The sequence below is a fragment of the Solea senegalensis genome, linkage group LG12 (assembly GCF_019176455.1).
Source record: "Solea senegalensis isolate Sse05_10M linkage group LG12, IFAPA_SoseM_1, whole genome shotgun sequence".
Lineage (NCBI taxonomy): Eukaryota > Metazoa > Chordata > Actinopteri > Pleuronectiformes > Soleidae > Solea > Solea senegalensis.
The window spans coordinates 24,282,417-24,303,715 of NC_058032.1; the positions used below are offsets into that span (position 1 = coordinate 24,282,417).

The 21,299-nt window shown below is 40.1% G+C and overlaps 1 protein-coding gene across 2 annotated transcripts in view; it reads right to left on the reverse strand.

Moving 5' to 3' along the window:
• The window catches only part of htr4 (5-hydroxytryptamine receptor 4), a 118,515-nt gene that overhangs the window by 58,022 nt on the left and 39,194 nt on the right, over positions 1 to 21,299 (reverse strand). For both annotated transcript variants that reach the window (XM_044039694.1, XM_044039693.1), the window contains exon 2: positions 16,457 to 16,535. In XM_044039694.1, coding sequence (XP_043895629.1) covers positions 16,457 to 16,512 — 56 coding nt within the window. In that variant the 5' untranslated portion in view covers positions 16,513 to 16,535. The remainder of the gene's footprint in view (positions 1 to 16,456; positions 16,536 to 21,299) is intronic.

Consider the following 21,299-nt stretch of genomic DNA (forward strand, 5'->3'; position numbering starts at 1 on the left):
ACTCATGTACAGTTGACGCATGCACTTTTTCATTCAATTATTTAGATGGGTATTAATGGTGAGTAGGTGCATTAAAACATGCTGTACAAACAGTTATTAATGCTGGAATCTATGCTTAATTCAAGTGGTAACTAAATATAAATGAAGCATCTTGTGTGTGAGCTTATATTAAAGGTGCAGTGTGTAAAATGTAGTTTCTCCAACCCACTTGGAAGGGAAGGCTGAGATAATGGATATTCAGCAACTTCACCAATAAATGTGGCTAAATATTACATACTGTACCTTTAATGTAGGAGAGACACTTTATAAATATTGAATTAAGTATTCACTAATGCCTAAATAATGCTTTGTAGTGTGTAAATATTAGTATGTCGAGAATCATATTCTCCTTTGAGTAAATGTTGCAGAAAATTGGGAATTGAGGCAACGACTGTTGCTTCTTGTGTCAATGAACTACACCCAGATTTTCATCACTGGTTTGGCCCAGTTGTGTTTCCAGGACAGAGTACTTTGTTAAAATCACCATTTCCCAGTCCATTAACTAAACTAGGACTTCCTGTTTTTATAGGTGAGCCCATTTCAGGTCGCAGAAACTCATCTGGACTCCCGGGGATGACTACCTGAATGCTACGCGACGACCCCCACGTTTTTCCCCAAGTGGGACGGGCTAATGGCGCGTGACCGATGGCAGCGGCAGTGTAGGACAATAAGTGTGCACTAACCGTCCTGACATTAAATACACCAGAGAGAGGTCAGAATAGAAAAGGACCCCGAGAGTCCTCTCCCTCTGTGTGTGTGTGTGTGTACAATCTGCCGCAGGATAAAAGTCTTTAGAGTCTGGGCTGTTGTGAATGAATGAATGAGGAGGCACAAATACCACAGAACATGAATGTTCACTTTGCTGTGTTTCAGTAGCTGGTGCAGTGAAGCTCACGTTGACCACGAGACCACTCGTTCTCCTTGTTTGACTTTTTCTGTTGGAGTTGGCGGAGCTTCTGAAAGTTTTCTTTCGTTGTCCTTGAGTGAGAAACTGGACATGGACACCAAATTGCTCCCGATGGTGAAGCTCGCACTTCGCATGGTGGCTTTGCTGCTTCACGCACGTGTGTACGTGTGAGTGTGTGAACAGACCAAAGACTTGGACAACAGTTGACACATGATAGATGCAGTCACTCCAAATGTTGCTTTAAAAACCACAGAAAACCAAATAAAGGTGATGGAATTAACATTTAACAGTTTCAGCCACCACTTGAAGTTTATGTCTCAATCATAGAGCAAATCATTTTGGAAGATGAAAAACACACAGAGCCCAAAGTTTAGTTGCTCTCCAAAAAGCACAAGAACCATCTGCCACAATTGCTTTGACCGTCTGAGCTCCCAGGTACACGGTGGTTCTAACCTCAGGTTGCTATAGCTACCAGTTCAGCTCAGCTTATTACAAACTCTAAGACGTTCAACATGAGGGAATCGGTTTGCAAGGAGGTGGTGGAGGAGTAAAATGAGTGTTTTCAACATCAAGGAATCAAGGATCGGTCTTACACTTGCATGTAGATCCATCTCAAATTCTGTTGTGCGATGTTTGATTATATAAAACGCTACGTCTTACGTAAAGTTATGTAGTGTAAAAATACGCAACATTACATAACACTACGTGACTTTACGTAAGACGTAACATCACATTACATAACATCGAGTCTTACGTGAAGTTACGTAGCCTAACAAAACGTAACACTAGATCACACTATGTAACATTACAGCATACGAAAATGTACGCGTCGTCACAATACATAACACTATGGAATGTCGGAGAAAAATGATGGAGCATAAGACTATGTAGTGGCCCTTTTCCACTATGAGAATCATGATTCACTTGAGAATCAGAATCAGAATCAGAAGAGCTTTATTGCCAAGTATGATTTGCACATACAAGGAATTTGTTCTGGTGACATAGGTGCATACAAGCATACAAAACTTAAAAAAAGAAAAAAATGTAATATTACATCTTACGTAAAAAATTGCATTGTGTTACAATGTGTCACATTATGCAACATCGAGGATTACGTAAAGTTACGTAGCATAACAATACGTCACGCGGCGTAATATTACGGCTTACGTAAATTGACCTAGCATAACAATATGTAGGTAACATTAAGACTTATGTAAGGTTATGTAGCCTAACAATACATAACGCTACATAATACCACATAGTGACCCTCCTACAATCAATACTCTAATTTTATAATCACAAAATACATGAAGAACTACTAAAACTAAACACTATTTAAAAAAAAACAACAATACCACAACCAATTGACCGTTTTGTTCTTCTGGTGTAACAGTTAGCATGGATAACTGCCGAGCAGAGACAAGTGACCTTCTCCTGTATTTACAGTCATTATGCAAAGCTAAGCTAACACCTCCTGTGATAAATGCAGGTAACTGTATATGTTGGGTACAGAGTTGCAGGACGACGCTCGGTCAGTAAAGCTCGTAAATACTGGATCAGTTTTCTTCCATCTCTTCCACCCTCTGTGACTGCAGAGCTGGTGACAACAACACACACACACACACACACACGAGTGCGTCACTGTTCTGATTGCAGCAGAGAAAAAGTGAAGGAAATAGAAACGGAGCAGCGGCTCTTTGCCTTTTTGTCCACACAGAATGTCTGACTAATTCACCTCGTGTGACTCAAACTCAGATTAGTGACAGATTAGAATGAGGCATGAGGCAGACAGGAGTGCTCCTGCTGTACAAAAATGTTCAATCTAATTGTGTTTGCATTCATTTCAGCACAGAGTACGAGGTGTGAGCCACACACACACACATGCTGAAGTCAAAGAAGCACACGGCGTGCCACCCAACATGAAGCTTGTCTCCATCCACTCACTTCACGTTAGTTTCTGTCCATTTATCCCCCAATTATCAATCATGTATTGGCTACATCCTGATGTCAGCGGTGCCTGTAATGCAACAGAGGAAATGTGGAAATGGGTTGCACCTGGTGCCTGGAGTTTGGTGCCGAGCCGACAGACACGCGACCCGTCGCAGCCCCCAATTCCTATCCCCCATCACACAAAGACACGCTTGAGAGGTGAGGCTAAATTACTCCCCATATCTGGGCTACTCACAGAGACGTGACTGACATCTGTTCACATGGAAATGATTCTGTCATTCTCAAGTAATGTAGCTCAAATTGCGACCACCTGGCAGCAGGAGACAGAACTGTCAGGACAGGATCTCCTCTGGATGAACTTCTTCTCTTAAAAGCACATCAAGAATGTAAAGCCTAAACAGCCCGTTACAGTTTAGCTTAGCACTTCTTCTACTTCCTCTTACTTTTCCAAAAAAAACAGAATGCTCTGGTCTTTCTTCACTTCTTTTCTCCGCCGTGTCTCCGGTTCTGCCCGGGGAGAAACCCGATGTCCCCCCGAGAACTGAACTTTAGGGGAGCCGAGTAGCGAATTTTTGTCCGGTCCTGCCGTCCATCGTTACGGGAAATGTAAAATTGCGTAAAAGATGGACGAGCTTAATAGCGCTGACTCAGCGCGAGAGGGAGTTCCCTGAATGCTGCATGTCGGTGTTTACAGAGGCATATGAATAAGTGTCTGCGTGGCTAAGGACCTTACATAGTGTAGGTGATGTGATCCTTGCCAGAAACGTAACAAGACATTGCAGCAAGACAGGGCCACAACAGCTGGAACTGGTCTGCTTGGTCGTATTACAAGTTCCACCAGTGTAAATCTCCAAGACTCCCTTGAAAATGGAATCTTAAGGGTCTTCCTGGATGAACACAGCCCAAAGATTTACTTTTACTCTGCAAACACGTCTATCCGGCAACGGAATCTCGGACAAACGGGAACCAATCTGTATTTTTTTTTTACCCATGGTGCGTTAGCAAAAGGGGCTTAACGACATGACGTGACGACAGAAGTGACGTCTAGCAGCTTCTGTGTACGTCCAACATGGTGGCCACCAAGGAGCAATTCAGCTGTTAATAATAAATCTCACTTTTAACAAGAGTAAGGATTGATTGGTTCAATGAAAAGAATAGGACTCGGGATGGAGCCCTGGGGAACACCAGAATTAACTGGGAAATTCAATTCAAGTTAAAGAGAGTAGATGTTCCTGAGCTGGACAAGTTGCAGTCTGAATGAACTTCATGATGATGACAACATAGTTTTGCATAAACTATGGATAAAAACCGAAAGAAATGATTGTGTTTTGTGACAAAAACACACTTTTTTGTTCAGCCCTTGCTTCCTTAAAAGGGTTGTTAGGGGCAAATCTAATATTCATTTACAGAGAACTTTTCCCTCTATGGTTGGGGTTAGGATATCTAAATAGCACACCACACAATCATCCGTAATAATGTGTTTCTAATGGTTTATGTTGACAGTTACAGAACACCTAGTGTCGGACCTCACCTCATAATTAGTTTCTGTTTGGAAGGAGAGCAAGAAAATGGCATTAATCCAATTTTTATTCATATTAGTCATCAGTAGTATTGTTATCACACACACACACACACTGAAGCACAAATGATATGAATACAGTCTTGTTTTCTTTTCTCTATGAAAAACACTGTGTTTCATGTGTAACTAACAAAGTCTGACGCTGATAAACTGACTGGAGGTGTTTGGGGATAATTTTGAGCTGGTGACGACTTGAGTCAAACATGGGTTTGGGTTGCCTGGCAACGTCGGGTGACCAAATATGAATTAATCTGCTTTCATTTGGCCATCATCACAGCAGCAGAGGGATGCTCAGAGACCAGCATGGTGATTAAAATCACACAACAGCAGCAGCAGAAGAAAGATGAGTTCACAGATGAGCGACACACTGAATTTTAAACCAGTGGTATTCAGGTAAAAACATAAAAAAATCAAAAATAACGGCAGTGTCTGCAGCAGTAGGAGTGACATTTATCCTCATCTTGTATCGACGCTGCGAGCAATTACACAGCGGAGAAGGAAAAACAACTCGACTTTAAGCCTGGGCTGTTTGCTCCGGCTCTCAAACAAACCTCTAATTAGTTATCCACCAAAATCCAGTGGATGAAAATGCAAATCAGTTATTATTGGACATCAGATCTGCAGCTAATGCTCAACTGAGCTGCCGATTGTTTTCTTGATTAATCGATTGGTTGTTTGGTTCATAAAATGTCAGAAAGTAAAGATGCATAACCAAAATTATACAATTTAGATAATTATATAGAGCAAAGAAACCCGAAAATCTGATCATATATTTAAATTATATACAAAAAAAACATAGTTGACGATTCATTTTGTAATCAATTAATAATCGATGACCCCATTTAGTAGTGTTAGTGGTAGTAGTAGTAGGAGTAGTACTAGAGATAGTTGTAGTAGTAGTGGTGGTAGTACTGTAGTAGCAGTAGTGGTAGAAGTAGTGGAAGTAATAGTAATGGTCATCGTAGTCACAGTAGTGGAAGTAATGGTAGTAGGGTAGAAGTAGTGGAAGTAGTAGTAGTATAAAGGTCGTAGTAGTAGCCGTAGTATTAATAGTAGTAGAAGTAGTAGTAATGGTAGTAGGATAGAAGTAATGTTAGTAATAGTCCTAGTAATGGTCGTAGTAGTAGTAATGGTAGTCGAGGTTGATGTAGTAGGGTAGCAGTGGTAGTAAGGAGTAGGGCAGTAGTACTGGTAGTAGGATAGTAGTGGCAGTAAGAGCAGTAGTAATGGTCATAGTAGTAGTAATGAAAGTAGAGGTAGTAGGTTAGTAGTAGTGGTAGCAGCAGCTTCAGTAGTAGCAGTAGTAGTTTGTGGTATTACTAGTAGTGGTAATAGCACTAGTACAGACTTGATACATTGGAACTGTGAAGGAGCAGAAAGCTTCCTGATCAAAGTTTCAAAGTTCTCGGTCACATGACCAGACTTGATGCCGGTGAAGTTGTGGAGAAGTATTTTCAGTGAATTTTTGGGCGATGTTTCCGAGAAGAAGCACATCTGCTCTCAGCGTGAGGGCGGCAGAGATTTGCCACAGTAATCAGGCTGCTTCACCCCCCGCAGTGAACGCACGCCTCTGCTGCTGAGCCATGAAGACAAAGACCCAACTCCTCATCCCTCTGATGGAGGAACTGCGGGCGGTGAACTGAGCTGAAGCAACATCTGCAGAATTTAAAGCTACAAATCTACTTTTGCTCACTTTGTAATCATTTATCTTTGGCTGAATTCGAGTCTGGCAGCTTTGTTCCAAGTCCTTTTTTTGCAGTAGGCAGCAGTTTGTTCTCTTTATGGCATCACAGCTGAACATGTTAGAAGGAAACGCGCGGCGCGGAATATTCCACCTTTTTGGAACTTTTTTTGTTGTGTGAACAGCTGGACACCGGGGCAAATGTCCCTGGATTTATTCTGAATGAATTAACACACACACACACGTCCTGGATAACCACGTTTGAAGTCGGGGACCTCGGGGAATGGTACTGAGTAAATGAGAGGAGCTTTTTGAGAGAGAGAGGGGAAGAATCGAGAATTATTGAGGGATTGACGGAATGAGGTTGAGGATGAAGAAGGACTTCACACTGGGAGAAAGAGACTGAGGAGACAAGGTAGCTGTGGCTTTAAGGGGCTGCCATGACATCATGAGGAGCCATCAGGAGGAACTGAGGATTAGAGGAAGGAACTTCGACTGTGATGAGGAACTTTGAACTGCTTCGAGGAACCTTTAATGGTTTTCAGGAACTGTGAACTATGTTGAGGAACTTTGAACTGCAGTGAGACATTTTGGACAGCCTTGAGGAACTTTGGACAGCCTTGAGGAACTTTGCACTGCCTTGAGGAACTTTGGACAGTCTTGAGGAACTTTGGACTGCCTTGAGGAAATGTGACATTGAGGAACATTGAACTGATTTTAGGAACTTTGAACCAACCTGAGGAACATTGGACTGCTTAGAGGAAACATTGACATTAAGGAACTTTTGACGACTCTGAGGAACTTTGAACTATGTTGAGGAACTTTGAACTGCAGTGAGACACTTTGGACAGCCTTGAGGAACTTTGGACAGTCTTGAGGAACTTTGTACTGCCTTGAGGAAATTTGGACAGGCTTGAGGAAATGTGACACTGAGGAACCTTTGATGACTGTGAGGAACCTTTGACTGTCTTGAGGAACTTTTTAACTGCTTCGAGGAACCTTTAACGGTTTTCAGGAACTTTGAACTATGTTGAGGAACTTTGAACTATGTTGAGGAACTTTGAACTGCAGTGAGACACTTTGGACAGCCTTGAGGAACTTTGGACAGTCTTGAGGAACTTTGGACTGCCTTGAGGAAATGTGACATTGAGGAACTTTTGATGACTCTGAGGAACCTCGGACTGTCTTGAGGAACTTTTTAACTGCTTCGAGGAACTTTGAACTGTTTTTAGAGACTTTGAACTACCCTGAGGAACATTGGACTGCTTTGAGGAAACATTGACATTAAGGAACTTTTGACGACTCTGAGGAACTCTGAACAACACTGAAGAACGTTGACCTTCAGTGAGGAACTTTGAACTATGTTGAGGAACTCTCAAGAAAGAAGAGCCCGAGGAGATGAGAGGGACTGAGTCCCCCATCTGGGACGGGGAGGAGCTTTTAGAGAGAGAGAAGAAGAGGGGGATTTCAATTTGACTTGAGTCAAAGAACTTGTGTACAGCCTGGAGGAACTTATAGAAGTAGAGGAGAAGAATGAAGGAGAACTTCAAACTATGATTAAGAACTCTGACCTGTGGTGGGCAACATTTATAATGGAAATTATAAAAAGTAGAAGAACTGGAGCTGTGGTCTTTTACTCCTTTGTTTGACTGTCATTACAATGTGGTGATAATGGCCTTTAGTATGAAAGAAGCACAGCGTTCACACACAGCGTGGATCTTTACCCGGAATCACCACCGCTCATCATATTTAATGCACATTACACCCCGTATTAACTCCAGTTCCACTTCCCTGCCATTGTCTTTTCTAAAAAAGAGTCATTTGCCTCACACAAACGTAGCCCACTTTCCTCGCGTCGTCTCGGCAGCAGATGAGACGCGAGTGTCCTCTCTGTTGCCTGGTTACTTGTTTTCTCCGGTAAAGGGCAAGGAAGTGAAAAGCAAGCCAAGCCGACAAATGCCACGCAGGTGCTCGAATAAAAGTCAGAGTGTTCTGACTAACACAACTGAGCAGAAGATACTGTGTCTGTATTAAAAGGGTTCACGGCACATGAATTTAAATGAAATTAAAGTGGATTCAGACTTCTTCACAGCTAAAAATAATAAGTAAAAGATCATTTTACCTGCTTAACAAATGGTTCCCCTAAACAAAATGTGTGCCTGCTTCGGTCTGTAATGTCATCGGGAGATGATTTCCGTTTCATCTGACCATTAAACAGCTTTTTTTGACTGTAAACCAAAGTTTGTAAACCGCGTAATCGTCCGCACCAAACTCCACTGAGAAAACCAGTGTTTTTAGCTCACAGGGACACAGGAGTTACTGGTCTACTGCCGCCCTTTTTTAGAAGGTTTCTGTCTATTTTGTAAATTGTAACAAAGGATTTTAAACACAGAAGTCATAAAATACCACATCTGAAGTTACTGACAGGAGCAGCAGTGGATCGACAACTCCTGTATGCTGTGATATAAAATCGCTGATTTCCTCAATGGACTTTGGTGAGAGGTTTACAAAAAAATCCAAAAGATATTATAGACTTAAGTAAGTGTGGATTTTCTTTGTTGAGTGAGTGAAATTTGGTTTATTTTGTCCTCACAAGACTCTGTGTCTATTTTTAAATGCACTCCATGACCAGTATGTGTCCTCTCAAAGACGTTCTTAAGGACACTTCAGCAGAAGACGATCCTCTCGCTGAAGGACAGCCAGGCTACTCACAAATGAAGCCAGCGCTAATAAAATAACCACATTTCATATTTCTCTTTTAATCGTCAAAGTCATTTCAGTCTCTGCTCTGTTTTTAAAACACCAATGTGAAAGAATATTGAACAGAAAGTCAATATTTCCTTTGGTTGAGTGACTCTAAACAGCCCCGCCCTGCTTCACGTACACAACAAGAAACGAGGACTGACTCAAAGTCAGAGGGGAAACACTTTTAAAGTCACATTCAGCGTGACTTTGAAGGTCCGCGCGTGAATGTTTCCGATTCCCACGGATGTTTAATGTCACAGCGCAGGAAGAAGCAGCGCGGCTGTGATTCATATTTAGCCGCGTCCACTTCCGCTGGCCCGGTGACACGGCGAACTGGGACACAGAAATGGAACGCAGCCATCGCTCATCAAACGTTTGTGTGTCTCTGTGTTTCTGAAGAACAAAAGTGAAGACACACGCGCAGAGTGTGACTTTGTCAGGACGTACTGTACACAATCAGCAATAGCTGCTGTCAACAATGAAATACAACCCCCTACTGGTTGGGGGAAGCAAAAAAAACCTCAACGCCCCCTGGTTTGACCCCTTGTCTGACCCCTGGTTTGACCCCTTGTCTGAAATCAGTCCAGTTTACCGATGTTTATTCTTCATCATCCGACAGCCTCGTCACGACTGTACAGTATGTAAAGTTAGATATTGTATTGCTCTGGATTATAATCTGTTGTCATGTGACCTTATTTTCTTATTTTCAGCTGGACCGGAGGTTTATCTTGAAATTATGGGAAAAAAATGACAAAAACGTACAAAGACAAAGAAAAACCAAACATTTACTGGGATTTTAGCTCAAATCACGAGATTAGATTGGATAAGATTTGGCTTTATTGAGTCCACGTTGGGGAAATTCACTTTATTTACTTAAATTATATTACATTAAATTAAATTTTGGTCCAGAAAAATACAAATTTATTCAGTTTTAAAGATTTCTGTGTTATTAGGAGCAAAGGAACCTGAAAATATTCATATTTAAGAAGCTGAAAAAGCAGAGAAACTTGTTTGTATTATTGAAAAAACATTCATTTAATTGATTATTAAAATAGTTGACTCTTAGTTTAGTAATAATAATAATTATCGTTGCGGCCCTAATGTAATCTAACTCTTTCGCTCTTATATCTTTGTCTAAATGCTTAATACTTTAACTGATTAAAGCTGATTAAATATGGGCCTGAACAAGCGGTTGAACAGGTGTACCTAATAAAGTGGTAATAAAGAGGTTTTTGAACATTTCTTGGTTTTAAAAAGTATTTAACAACTTTCTGCTTCTGCAGAAGTTTTAAAAAACACAATGTACTTTCACTCAAGAGCAAATTATCACACATTTATCACAATCATTTATCAATAAAGACACATTTGGCCATATCACTGAGTTTTAACAGTGACAACTCACCTAAAATAAGGATATTAGGCTTTAAGAAAGAGACTTTAACAATGAAATCATGTCACTTTACCACACAAGGATATAAAGTTATTTAAATTGAAGAGATAAATCCAGGTGAAAGCAGCTGTAAACATACAGAAAATCTTGTCTAAATAGTTCAGAGGGCTTATCAGAAATGGAAATTAGCTTTGATACAACAAAATAATTAAAGTTTTGCCTAAAATGACCCAGAAAACTTAATTGGCAGTAATTTGTTTGAGTGCATGAGAAAAAAACATGTTTATTTTTCATCACAGTTCAGTCAGTCAAATATGAAGAGGTCACGACCTCGTCCTCAGCTGCACGCAGACCTGTCACGGATCATTTTTATGGGAAACGACAAGCGATGGAGGATTTTTGTGAAGGAGGAGGAGGAGGAGGAGAGGGAGGAGGAGGCTGAAACCTGCATGTGTGTGGAGGTTCTAAGAAGGACAGGTGGACTGGGACGGAACTGGGACACACACACACACACACACGTGGGAGGACGTCCGTTTGACAGCATCATTAACAGGATTAGGTTCAGAGACGATGATGATGATGATCCTGCCTGAGATGAACGGAAGCCTAAGTGCCTCAGTGTGTGTGACATCATGTATCAGCAAATGCTCTTTGTATGAATAGTGGGTTTTTTTTTTTTTATTATTATTGAGGTTAAATGAATGAATGAATTATTTACCCTCGAAGGAAAGACGACGCTGCACTTGGTCGTCTGCCAACTCTGCACTCTGTGACGTGACGCTGACATGAAGTGACACCGAAAAGTGGAAGTGATGCAGATTCAGCCGCCGCCGCAGCGAGTGAAGATTAACGACAGGAGGCTCGAGGTGAGAGAGACTTTGTTAAAGAAAGAGTCAGTGGTACGGAGGGTAAACCCTGCCACAACCTTCAGCGTTTAATTACTCTGCATAGACTGTAACAAACTGCTTGTTTTGATTTGTAATCAACCAGTACGGTTACAGCCACTGATACTGTTACAGGTTACAAACGGATTACGAACACTGGCCTGTTACGGATTACAAACACTGGTTTGTTATGGATTATGAATTACAAACACTGGCCTGTTACGGATTACAAACACTGGCCTGTTACGGGTTACGGATTACAAACACTGGCCTGTTACGGATTACGAATTACAAACACTGGCCTGTTACGGATTACAATTACGCAACACTGGCCTGTTACGGATTACGAATTACAAACACTGGCCTGTTACTTAATTATTTAATTACATACACTGGCCTGTTACGTAATTACAAATTACAAACACACCTGTTACTGATTACGACAACAAACACTGGCCTCTTACGGATTACTTAATTACTTAACACTGTCCGTCACGGATTACCATCAAATCTGTTACGTAATTGGCGAACAGTGGCCTGCTGCAATTACTTAATTACAAACACTGGCCTGTTATGGATTACAAATTACAAACACTGGCCTGTTACGGTTACGTAACACTGGCCTGTTAAGGATTACGAATTACGAACACTGGCCTGTTACAGATTATGAATTACCTAACGCGGCCTGTTACTTAATTATGAACAGTGGCCTGTTATGAATTACTTAATTACAAACACTGGCCTGTTACGGTTATGAATTACAAACACTGGCCTGTTACGGATTACGAATTACAAACACTGGCCTGTTACGAATTACGAACAGTGGCCTGTTACGACTTATGAACAGTGGCCTGTTACGAATTACGAATTACAAACACTGGCCTGTTACGGATTACACATGCTGCCGGTTTTGGATAAAGGCCTGTTACATTTTTTCAGAATTTTTTAAACTAAAGGTTAAAAAAAAATCCAGAATAACTTCACAACAGCAGAGAGTGAGTTCTTATTAAACTTAAGGCATTAAAGCTGAAGGTAGACACAAGAAAAGATAGACTTATTCATTGGGTGTTCTTAAGAAAAAGAGGGGGTTTAACATTAAAGTTGACGCCAAAAACAAATCTCAAATCAGAAAAAATAAGTCAGTAGGAGGACGATGAACGGCAGATCTGAACGACAAGAATAAATCGCTTCAGGAATTACTGAACAAATTAGAGAAGATTATTTAAAGTAGAGTTGATCTCCTGGTTAGAAGTTATTTACTCTTTATGTTGATTCGTTTTCTTTCATTCAGCAGCCAAAGGTGATGAATTCTGCAGAATAAACGATGACATACAAAGAAATAAATCTTCTCATGATCTTCTTAAACTTTTTATATTTGACTGATGCGCAGTATAATCATCTATGTGTTCATTTCCATCAACTGTCGGGCATTTTACAGCCATTTTTCATCTCCCGCTACGACGGTGAATTGAAACGTAGCGGGAGATCTCGCCGAGGACAGGGAATTAATGAAAATGAATGAAACAAGGAAATAAAAGAATGAATGATGAAGCATATTTGTGTTTGCCGTCACAGGTTCCCGAAAACATGATCCGTCACGCGGCACCTGAGGAGGCGAGGAGGGAGAAAGTGGAACGGCGTCGAGAAAAAAGGAAGCGTCGCTGCCATCCGATCACTCTGACCGCGGCTGACTGTGATATATCGACGTTTAGGCAGAACTTCCCGGAAGATCTGGTCTGGCGGTTGTGTAAAATGTCTCTGACATCAGGTGCTGCGTTGCAGGATGTGTCCGACGTGCAGACTGTTTCCAGACGGCTATCATGTGACAGTTCCATGCTGCACGAGCTGGGAGACTTTCAGGATCTGGTGCCACTTTATGGAAAGACTACATGAATTACCCTGCGTTACCCTCCTTGTAGCTGATACTGAGAGAACCATTTAATGATTATATCATTTTTAACTTATTATATATTATTAGAATCATTTTGTCACTTATGTATTTGGACATTTGTCCTTTTAGAGATTGATAATACAACATCTTATGCAGAGATTTGCCTGTAAACTGAATTTGACCATTTTTAATGATTCTTTTCATAATCATTTTATACATTCATGACTGTCTTGATGAAACTATTACTTGGTTTTGTCCATACAATGTTCACATGTTGTTCTGAAACGTCTTATTTTTGTCAAACAAACACAAAAGTATGATTTCTTTGTAAAAATATTCACATTTAAGACGCTGAAAAAATCGTTTATGACAACAGCTGGCAAATGACGCTCACAAAAAGAATGTACTTTTAATAAATAATGCATTTTAATAAGTAAATACGACTCAAAACGAGTTATGTACGTAATTTAAAGACTAACAATCTATGTCACTGTTTTTATTTATTTGTATTTATTGTTATTAGTAGCACAAGTCAGCAGATTTTACTGTAAATACACAAGACTACACTACACAAAATTTACCTACACCTTATTTTAAAATCATTTTTCTTATGGATGCCAAAAATGCAAGCGCTAAAATTGTGTCGTATCCTGTGTGTGTGTGTGATCTCCATTTTCCTGCGTGTCATCAAACAAACAAACACGACACATACGTGACATAAGCGGGCGATTTAACGCGTGTGACACTGGGAGGCACGGCATGTATGTGCGGCAGAGCGGGGGCAGGTGAGGAAAACAACATCATAAATCACACATTCTGGTAATTTTTCTTCTCTCGCAAGGAGTTTACGCTTCACGAGGAACCTGAAGGAACCGGTTCATAAATCACAGCCTGAAACTGGGTCACAGCGTAAAACGCATCACAATCGCAATTTCATTCAGAAAGTAAGACAAGAATTTAACCTTATACCGCTTTTTATTCATTTTAAACATCTTTTTTGATGCTAAAACTGGGACGCAGCGCTTTCCTAGATACTTTAAAAGAGACGCTTGTTGTTGTTGCCAAGATAATATAACACATGAGGTTATAACAAAACTGAAATAAGGTGAGGTTAAACTTCATTTCCCTCAAGGTGGAAGACAGTTTGTGTTTGGCTCAGACTTCATTTACAGTCCACTGAAAGTTAGTCTGACAGAGCTAAAGGACATCGGGGGGACAGAGACAGAAGACAAATGGGTGGACGTTCCCTTGTACTAAAATTAAATTAAATGTACTTGGTGACAGACTGAAGCCTCCGAAATGTCCACAGGAACCGGCACCACAGGCCATTTCATCCCTGCTGCCGTAGAACGTCAAGATTGATTTTGTATCGCGTCAAAACTGTACAGCAAGCATGTTACTCATCATAGTATACATATGTATATATTCTGGCTGTTTAATGTATATACTGAGTATATACACGTACATATTTAACAAACAGTTAAGTTTATTCTTCATTTGACCAAGTGGAAAAAATGGGTGAAAATGCCCTTTAAGCATCAAGTTAACCCATCAATAGACTTATATACTTTTCTCAGCACAACCTATTGATGAAATAATTTTTTCCCTCCATTTTTTACCAACCGTATAAACACGAAACTCTCAAAATGTGTTCAAATCCGATTTGGCTAAAAAAATGAAATGAAAAAGTTTTTTGTGACAGTTACTGCTACATAACTTCATAACTTTGACTCAACAACACAAAAGAAGACAAAATAAATGAGATAAACAGAACCACACCTGTGCTCTGATTGGGTCTCCTCCACTCTCACAGTGGAGAAAGTGAAGAGCGGCGTGTCCTCATCGCCGTGAAGAGCGGCGTGTCCTCATCGCCGTGAGTTTAGAAAGGTTATAAAGACTCCGCGCGTCTTCAATCTCTCGGTAATCTGTTGCCTTGGGCTTTCATTTTATGCACTGTCTTTTCTAAAAAAGATTCTGCGCTTCACAGCAAGAGGCCGAAATAAAAAAAATAAAATAAATCAAAAAAACTCATCCCAGTGCACTTTCACAGCCATGATTTAAGAAAAATCTCTCTCAGCCTCTGGGCTGAAGAGCGTTCGCCGAGCGCAGGAGCCGACTCTTTACATTCCAAAGCGGCAAACGAAAAGACCACCCAACACTTTGAGCCGGATCCCGGTTTTAATCAAACCAACGAGGCCCGAGGGTGAGACAGCGACAGCGAGAGAGAGAGAGAGAGAGAGAGAGAGAGAGAGAGAGAGAGAGAGAGAGAGAGAGAGAGAGAGCGGTGCAGGAGGAAAATCCTCTGCTACGTCTATTGTTTCCTCAGCTGAGGCAGAATATCTGAAGATGAAAAGAGCCTCAAAGAAAGAAGCAAAGCACTTCAGGTCTTTGATGCTGCTTTCTTAAACAATGCAGCAGCAGGAAAGGATGAAGAATCAGATGCACAGAAGGTATTTTCAGTGTTGATTTGCTGTCAGGTATCATTCAGCTTTACTCAGTGGAGTCTGTTTAAAAAACAACAACACAGAAACCCTGAGGGACACATTCGAAGCAGTCTATTCTCATACAAAGCTTAGCATCTTGTTGACATTTCAAGGACTTTCCAGGACCATTTCCCTCAAATTCAAGGACCGAATGTGCCGACACAGGACAACTTGTAAGAGCTTGTCTTCGTCGACGATGGCGTGATTGTCCTTTTCGGGATCTTGGTCAAAGTCAATTAGAGATGGACAGTTACTCGCTCATTGTTCTGCGCGGAATCTCGCGTCAATGGCGGAGAGAGCGAGACAGTGGACAGTAGTCACGACTCCACGTTTGTCCTGCGTTAGGCCTCGTCTACCTACATCAATCAATGCAGGGCATAGAACAGTAGGTGGCGCCATCTTATGACCGTCATGCTAATCAGACCGTCTGGCTTTATTTTGATTTTATGGCTGTAGAATTGCCATACTTTCCATATCTGGTAGTTATTCAACCGTTTATGCTACTGAGAAGCTAATGTTACAAACGCGTGTCTGTGATTGGAAGCTCGTTCTAGGTAGTCCAAAGTCCAAAACTCTCTACTTACGGTTTCGGAGATACAGAAGGTTTAACTTCTTTCTGGCACAAAATTCAAGCACTTTCAAGGACCCACGTCTATTTTAGGGCCATTTTCAAAAACTTTCCTTGAATTTTTCTTTCAAATACACAAACTTTCAAGGATTTCAAGCCCCCGAGGGGACCCTGCGTACTGTTACACTCAGTGGAAACAACAACATTGGCGTCAATACCATTCCAAACCAAACCATCCCCGCACCAACAAAGCTCTGACAGATTGTAAAGACGCAAACATTCTGTCGACGCACAAGCAAAACAAACACAAACACAAAGGAAAGGAGAATTAAATCTCACCTCTCACTGACAAGTTCCTCCATCACCGGCATCTGGCCTGCAGCGCTGACATTCATGTGACCGTAAATGCACAGAGTCCCTGCAGACAAGGAAATTAGCAGAGACAAATTGACATAATCATTCTGATTATCACACTCTCTTAACTTTTAATTACAAATTAAAAGGCAGTCGTGTCATTAAACCCCCCCACGTGAGCAGATTGCATTAACATAAATGTGTTCAAAAGATGAATCATGAGTTATGCAAATGTCTTTGACATTTCCAGTCGGGTGACCTTTGACCCCCGAGCGATTGTGTGTGGCGAAGGTTTGAATTGACTATTTTATCTTTATTATCATTACATCTGTTTTACATTTACTCTTCTTAACCTTGTATATGTGTAATAATAACAATACATTTAGTTTTAAAGAGCCTTTCAGACACTCAATGTCACCTTATAGGAGTTATAAGACACAGAAAAGTATAAAAGTGCAGTAAAGTTAATGAAAAAACGTTAATGATGCATACAATTATTATGTGTTATACCTGTAGACCTAAAGGATTGACAATAAAGTTCTACATCCAATTATCCAGGAAGTCTATTCCATCATCCATGTTTGCATGTAAGTAAATTTTTTTGAGAGAAAAGTAAATCAAACTGTGCAATTGTTGTGTTTTAACTGCATGTTTCTCTAAGTTACGTAAATGTCCGTTAGATTCAAACCCACTGTAAAATTACGTCACAAAATAAACCTCTGTTTTTCTCAGTGCAACGGTGATTAAAACTAAAAACTCATAACCCCTTCCGAGTTATTAGTTTTATATCAAGACAGACGTTGGATAGGATTGGGATGATTTCGTGACTGATGTAGTCAAGTAGAGCTTTAGAAAATGAGATATACGTTCATTCTTTAAAAAATACAATCTCAAAAACCTGATTTAAGTAGAAGGAAAGGTTATTTTAAATGTATAAATTCATGCTTCATTTCCTTTGTGTAACTACAACCAACAGTGGAGCAAAGCTCAGCTGCTGAGTGGATGTAAATGTCACGAGGAGGCAGGAGGATCATCAAGACCTCCACATTTAACCCCATGAATAACAAAACCCAGCGCACTCCCACTGCACGTGAAGCTTTGCAGAGCAATCAGTGGACCGAACCGAATCCATCCTACTGTCGCAAAACGGGTCATAAAATCAGCTGAAAACTTGTTTAAAAGTGCATCGACACAAAGGAATAAAACTGAGGCACCTAATCCTCTTACACAATATTCATCCTGTGACTCTGTAACACACAGATGGAGAGCGACGGAACATGTCGTGTAAACATTGACTTGTATCACACCATGGTACGATGGATTACAATCCAACAGATGGCATATGTTCCATATGCTTAACCCACACACACACACTGTACACTGAATAAATCTATGGACTCATCATTGGGGAGGATTTACAACGGCAAGTCTTCAACGTTCCCCCGAATATACGGAGGAAATGTTCATTCTTATCTTGTTTGCAGATACTGTGCTCCTGCTTACTTTCATTGGTATTTCTTTCGCAATTTCAATTTAAAACTCATATTTATGTGCCAAATTCAACTGTGTGTACAAATATCTATTTTTTTATTGTGCTTTTCACTCACAAAGACTTCAAATATGGACGTTTTCAGGACGTCTACCATTGCTAACATGGCAGTTAGCATGAACGGTGACCATATCTGGAACATATAACAACTTAACAAAAGGATTACCAAACAAATTCAACACCTACTTAAGTCTATGATATGTCAAGAATACATTTGTCGCTTTATCTCACGATAAAACAACCTTTTCTGACCAGGAACTAAAGCGCATGTCGTATTGTAAACCGTACACTCTCCCCTAACCAAAGCCTATAGAGAAAACAGGCGTTTTTTAAATCAAAGGATGTGTTGACCAACTCCATCCTCCATCAGTACGTTAAAACATATTATTATATGACTTTGGCATTTGAAATCCTTTCTTCCGATTCACCTCGGTGACGTAAACTTAGTTAACGAGGCAGCAGCGGAACAGCAGCTCCAGTGACCCTGTGAGCTAAAAACGCTGATTTTCTCAATGGACTTTGGTGAGGGAGCGTAGCTGGTGTAAAAACTGCATTTTCCAGGTAGAAAAAGCCGTTTAAAAGCAAGAAAAAGCACTGAACGTGTTCTTGAGGGACTTACACAGGTGAAGATTTGATTGTGAGTCTTTTTCCTTCAGCAAGAGATGAATTGGGTCAGCATTGGACTTAAAGCTACGTTTGCTAGCTAGCAAGCTAATCTAGTCAACTTGCTAAACACATTACACGGCATTTCCGACTGAATAACCATTTTTCAGCGTCTATATTTCAACCCATGTCCTTTGTAGAGCCTCATTTTTGAGGCTGAGACACTTCCCGTGGGTTTTTAGGTCCGGTATCGTTTTTATTTCCAGCACTTAGCAGCTAGCTAAGTGGGTGGTGGGTGGAGCAGAGTTTGTGATGTTTTTTAGGAATTAACGGACTGTACCACTGTTATTAGTGAACACCGGAGAATGTCAGCGTTGACTGGACAGTGTCTAAATATTTTTGTTTTTATTTTATTCTATTCTCATTTCTTAACTGAGCTGTTGTGAATGTGTGAGGAATAAAATCATTAAATTTTCAATCTTCAATCAAAAATTTCACTATCACCCGGTATCGGACTTTCCTGGTGTCCCTGCTCGTTTTCAGTAAAAAAGTGAGTTGTGGAACACGAGATTCACGGCCACATGATTCAAAGGGAACGTGTGTGATGAATTTCCCTCGCGCTCCCAACAAACAGATTCATCACTAACAAATCACGGAGTCTTTGACCTTGAGATGGAACAGCAGCGGAGCAAGAACTGATAAGACCTTCAGGAAACACTTCAAATAGGACTTCAATTTACTATCTGTTAGCTATAATTGAATCATTCAGAAGGTATTATATCATATCAGCTTTGTATTTTTATTTATTTATGTCAAAGCCTCTTTCAGGTGCGGAGACAACAACCATACATTCTGCACAACATTAAGAAAATGGTTTATAACAAACCGGTGATTATTATTATTATTATAGGTAGAATATAAATGATTGTAATGTTAAATTATAATTACACATAAATGTAAGTACTTTGTCATTTTAATGTGTATAATGTGTAAAAACAGCCCCTCCTGAGATGTGATATTCACACGTCATAAGGCCTAGAATTATGTGTCAGTGTGTCTTATGAGTCATCGCTCTCATTCACTCTGAACTACACATTTATTCTCCGCCTGCCTGAGGACTGCAGATAAAAAACACTGGCGACCCGACTTCCTCTAGCACTTTTACATAAATAATAATTAATATACAGCGTCACCGTTGAATTATAATATTCACTTACATAGTTTAAAGTCCTCTTTTCAAAGACGTACAGCACAGAGGCTGTGGCTGAGTGATTTTGTGCTTTTGAACCAAAACAAAAGGAGTTAAATACGGTGTTTAAGACTTGTTTTGAATTATTTTACATTAATATGTAAAGAAGCCTTTCTATGGATGTACGTGTCTATTTACATGTGAACGATTTTGAATAACCCTAATTGTGGAGTGTGAACAAGAACGGCTTTTAAGACTAGAAACATGTACGCATGGCATCTATTTTATATTCTATATGAAACAACGTACAAAGTATTTGTCCCTGCTCAATAAAAACTTCAATCTATCCGTCTAAGACCCAGAATTATGGTGCGTTCCATTTGCCATCAGAACATTTTTTTTTTTAACTCATTTCCTGAGATAAATGAGTTATTTGATCACCAGACAGCGGATCTGAGATACAAGCCTCATTCCCACAACAAGAGAGGAAGTTGGGATTGTAAAAAATGAATAAAATAAAGAAACGTCAAAGTCACTTCCTTCAAAGAAAACAAAAGCCCTAGCGACTCTGCTCTTTACTGTGTTTCTTTCTGTCAAGTTTTATGAGTAAAAGAGCAGATCTCCATTAAAACAGCAGCACCACAATGATTTTAAGTGTGTTCTTCATTTGTGGGAAACGCATGGTGAAAGCACACTCTCTCACAACTCGGTGTCAAATCATTAATCAGTATCAATAATGTGACACCCGTTCATCATTGTGTACAGTATGTGTGTCTATATAATGACCAATTCTCCTCAAATACAGGAGACGGCCTGATTTGTTTGTCACATGAATGTATTCATACATTCATGTGCAAATCCATGCAAAGTACCAAACCACACAGGCATATAGGTTTGTGGATTTAGATCCATAAGAGGCTCTTTGGATGAATATTCCATGCATATTCTTTACAAACACAAAACACAATTTAAAAGTTGCTTATATTCATCGAAAAGTCTAACATGCAACATATTATGATAAGACGGAGACAGGCTTACAAATAAAACCAAAGCACAGCAGTTTAAATCCATGACATTGTATAGGACAATCTATATGGAGGCAGAGAAAATGAAATTCCTCGCCGTTTAATACCTGCACGGACGGCAACAAAGAGAGGACATTGTGTTCAGTAGGAAAATTAATTCTGGGATTAAATGTACAAAAAGGCAGATCAAGAGTTCCATGAAAACGGTGTTGTCAGAAGATCAGACGTTGTTGAAAACTCATACTTTGTTATACATGGTGTGTTCCAGTTGCCGTGGTAATGACTTCTCACCAATTATTATTGGTATCACGTCAATTATTATTGTGAAAATGGTCGAGACATTTCGTTGTGGTGATGAATGAATTTCACGGACAGAAAATGACAGAATACTTGCTGTAGAGTGAATTATCTCACGATTCGGTGGCAAAACATTCAGAAAAATAACACAAAGTGTTTGTGCAG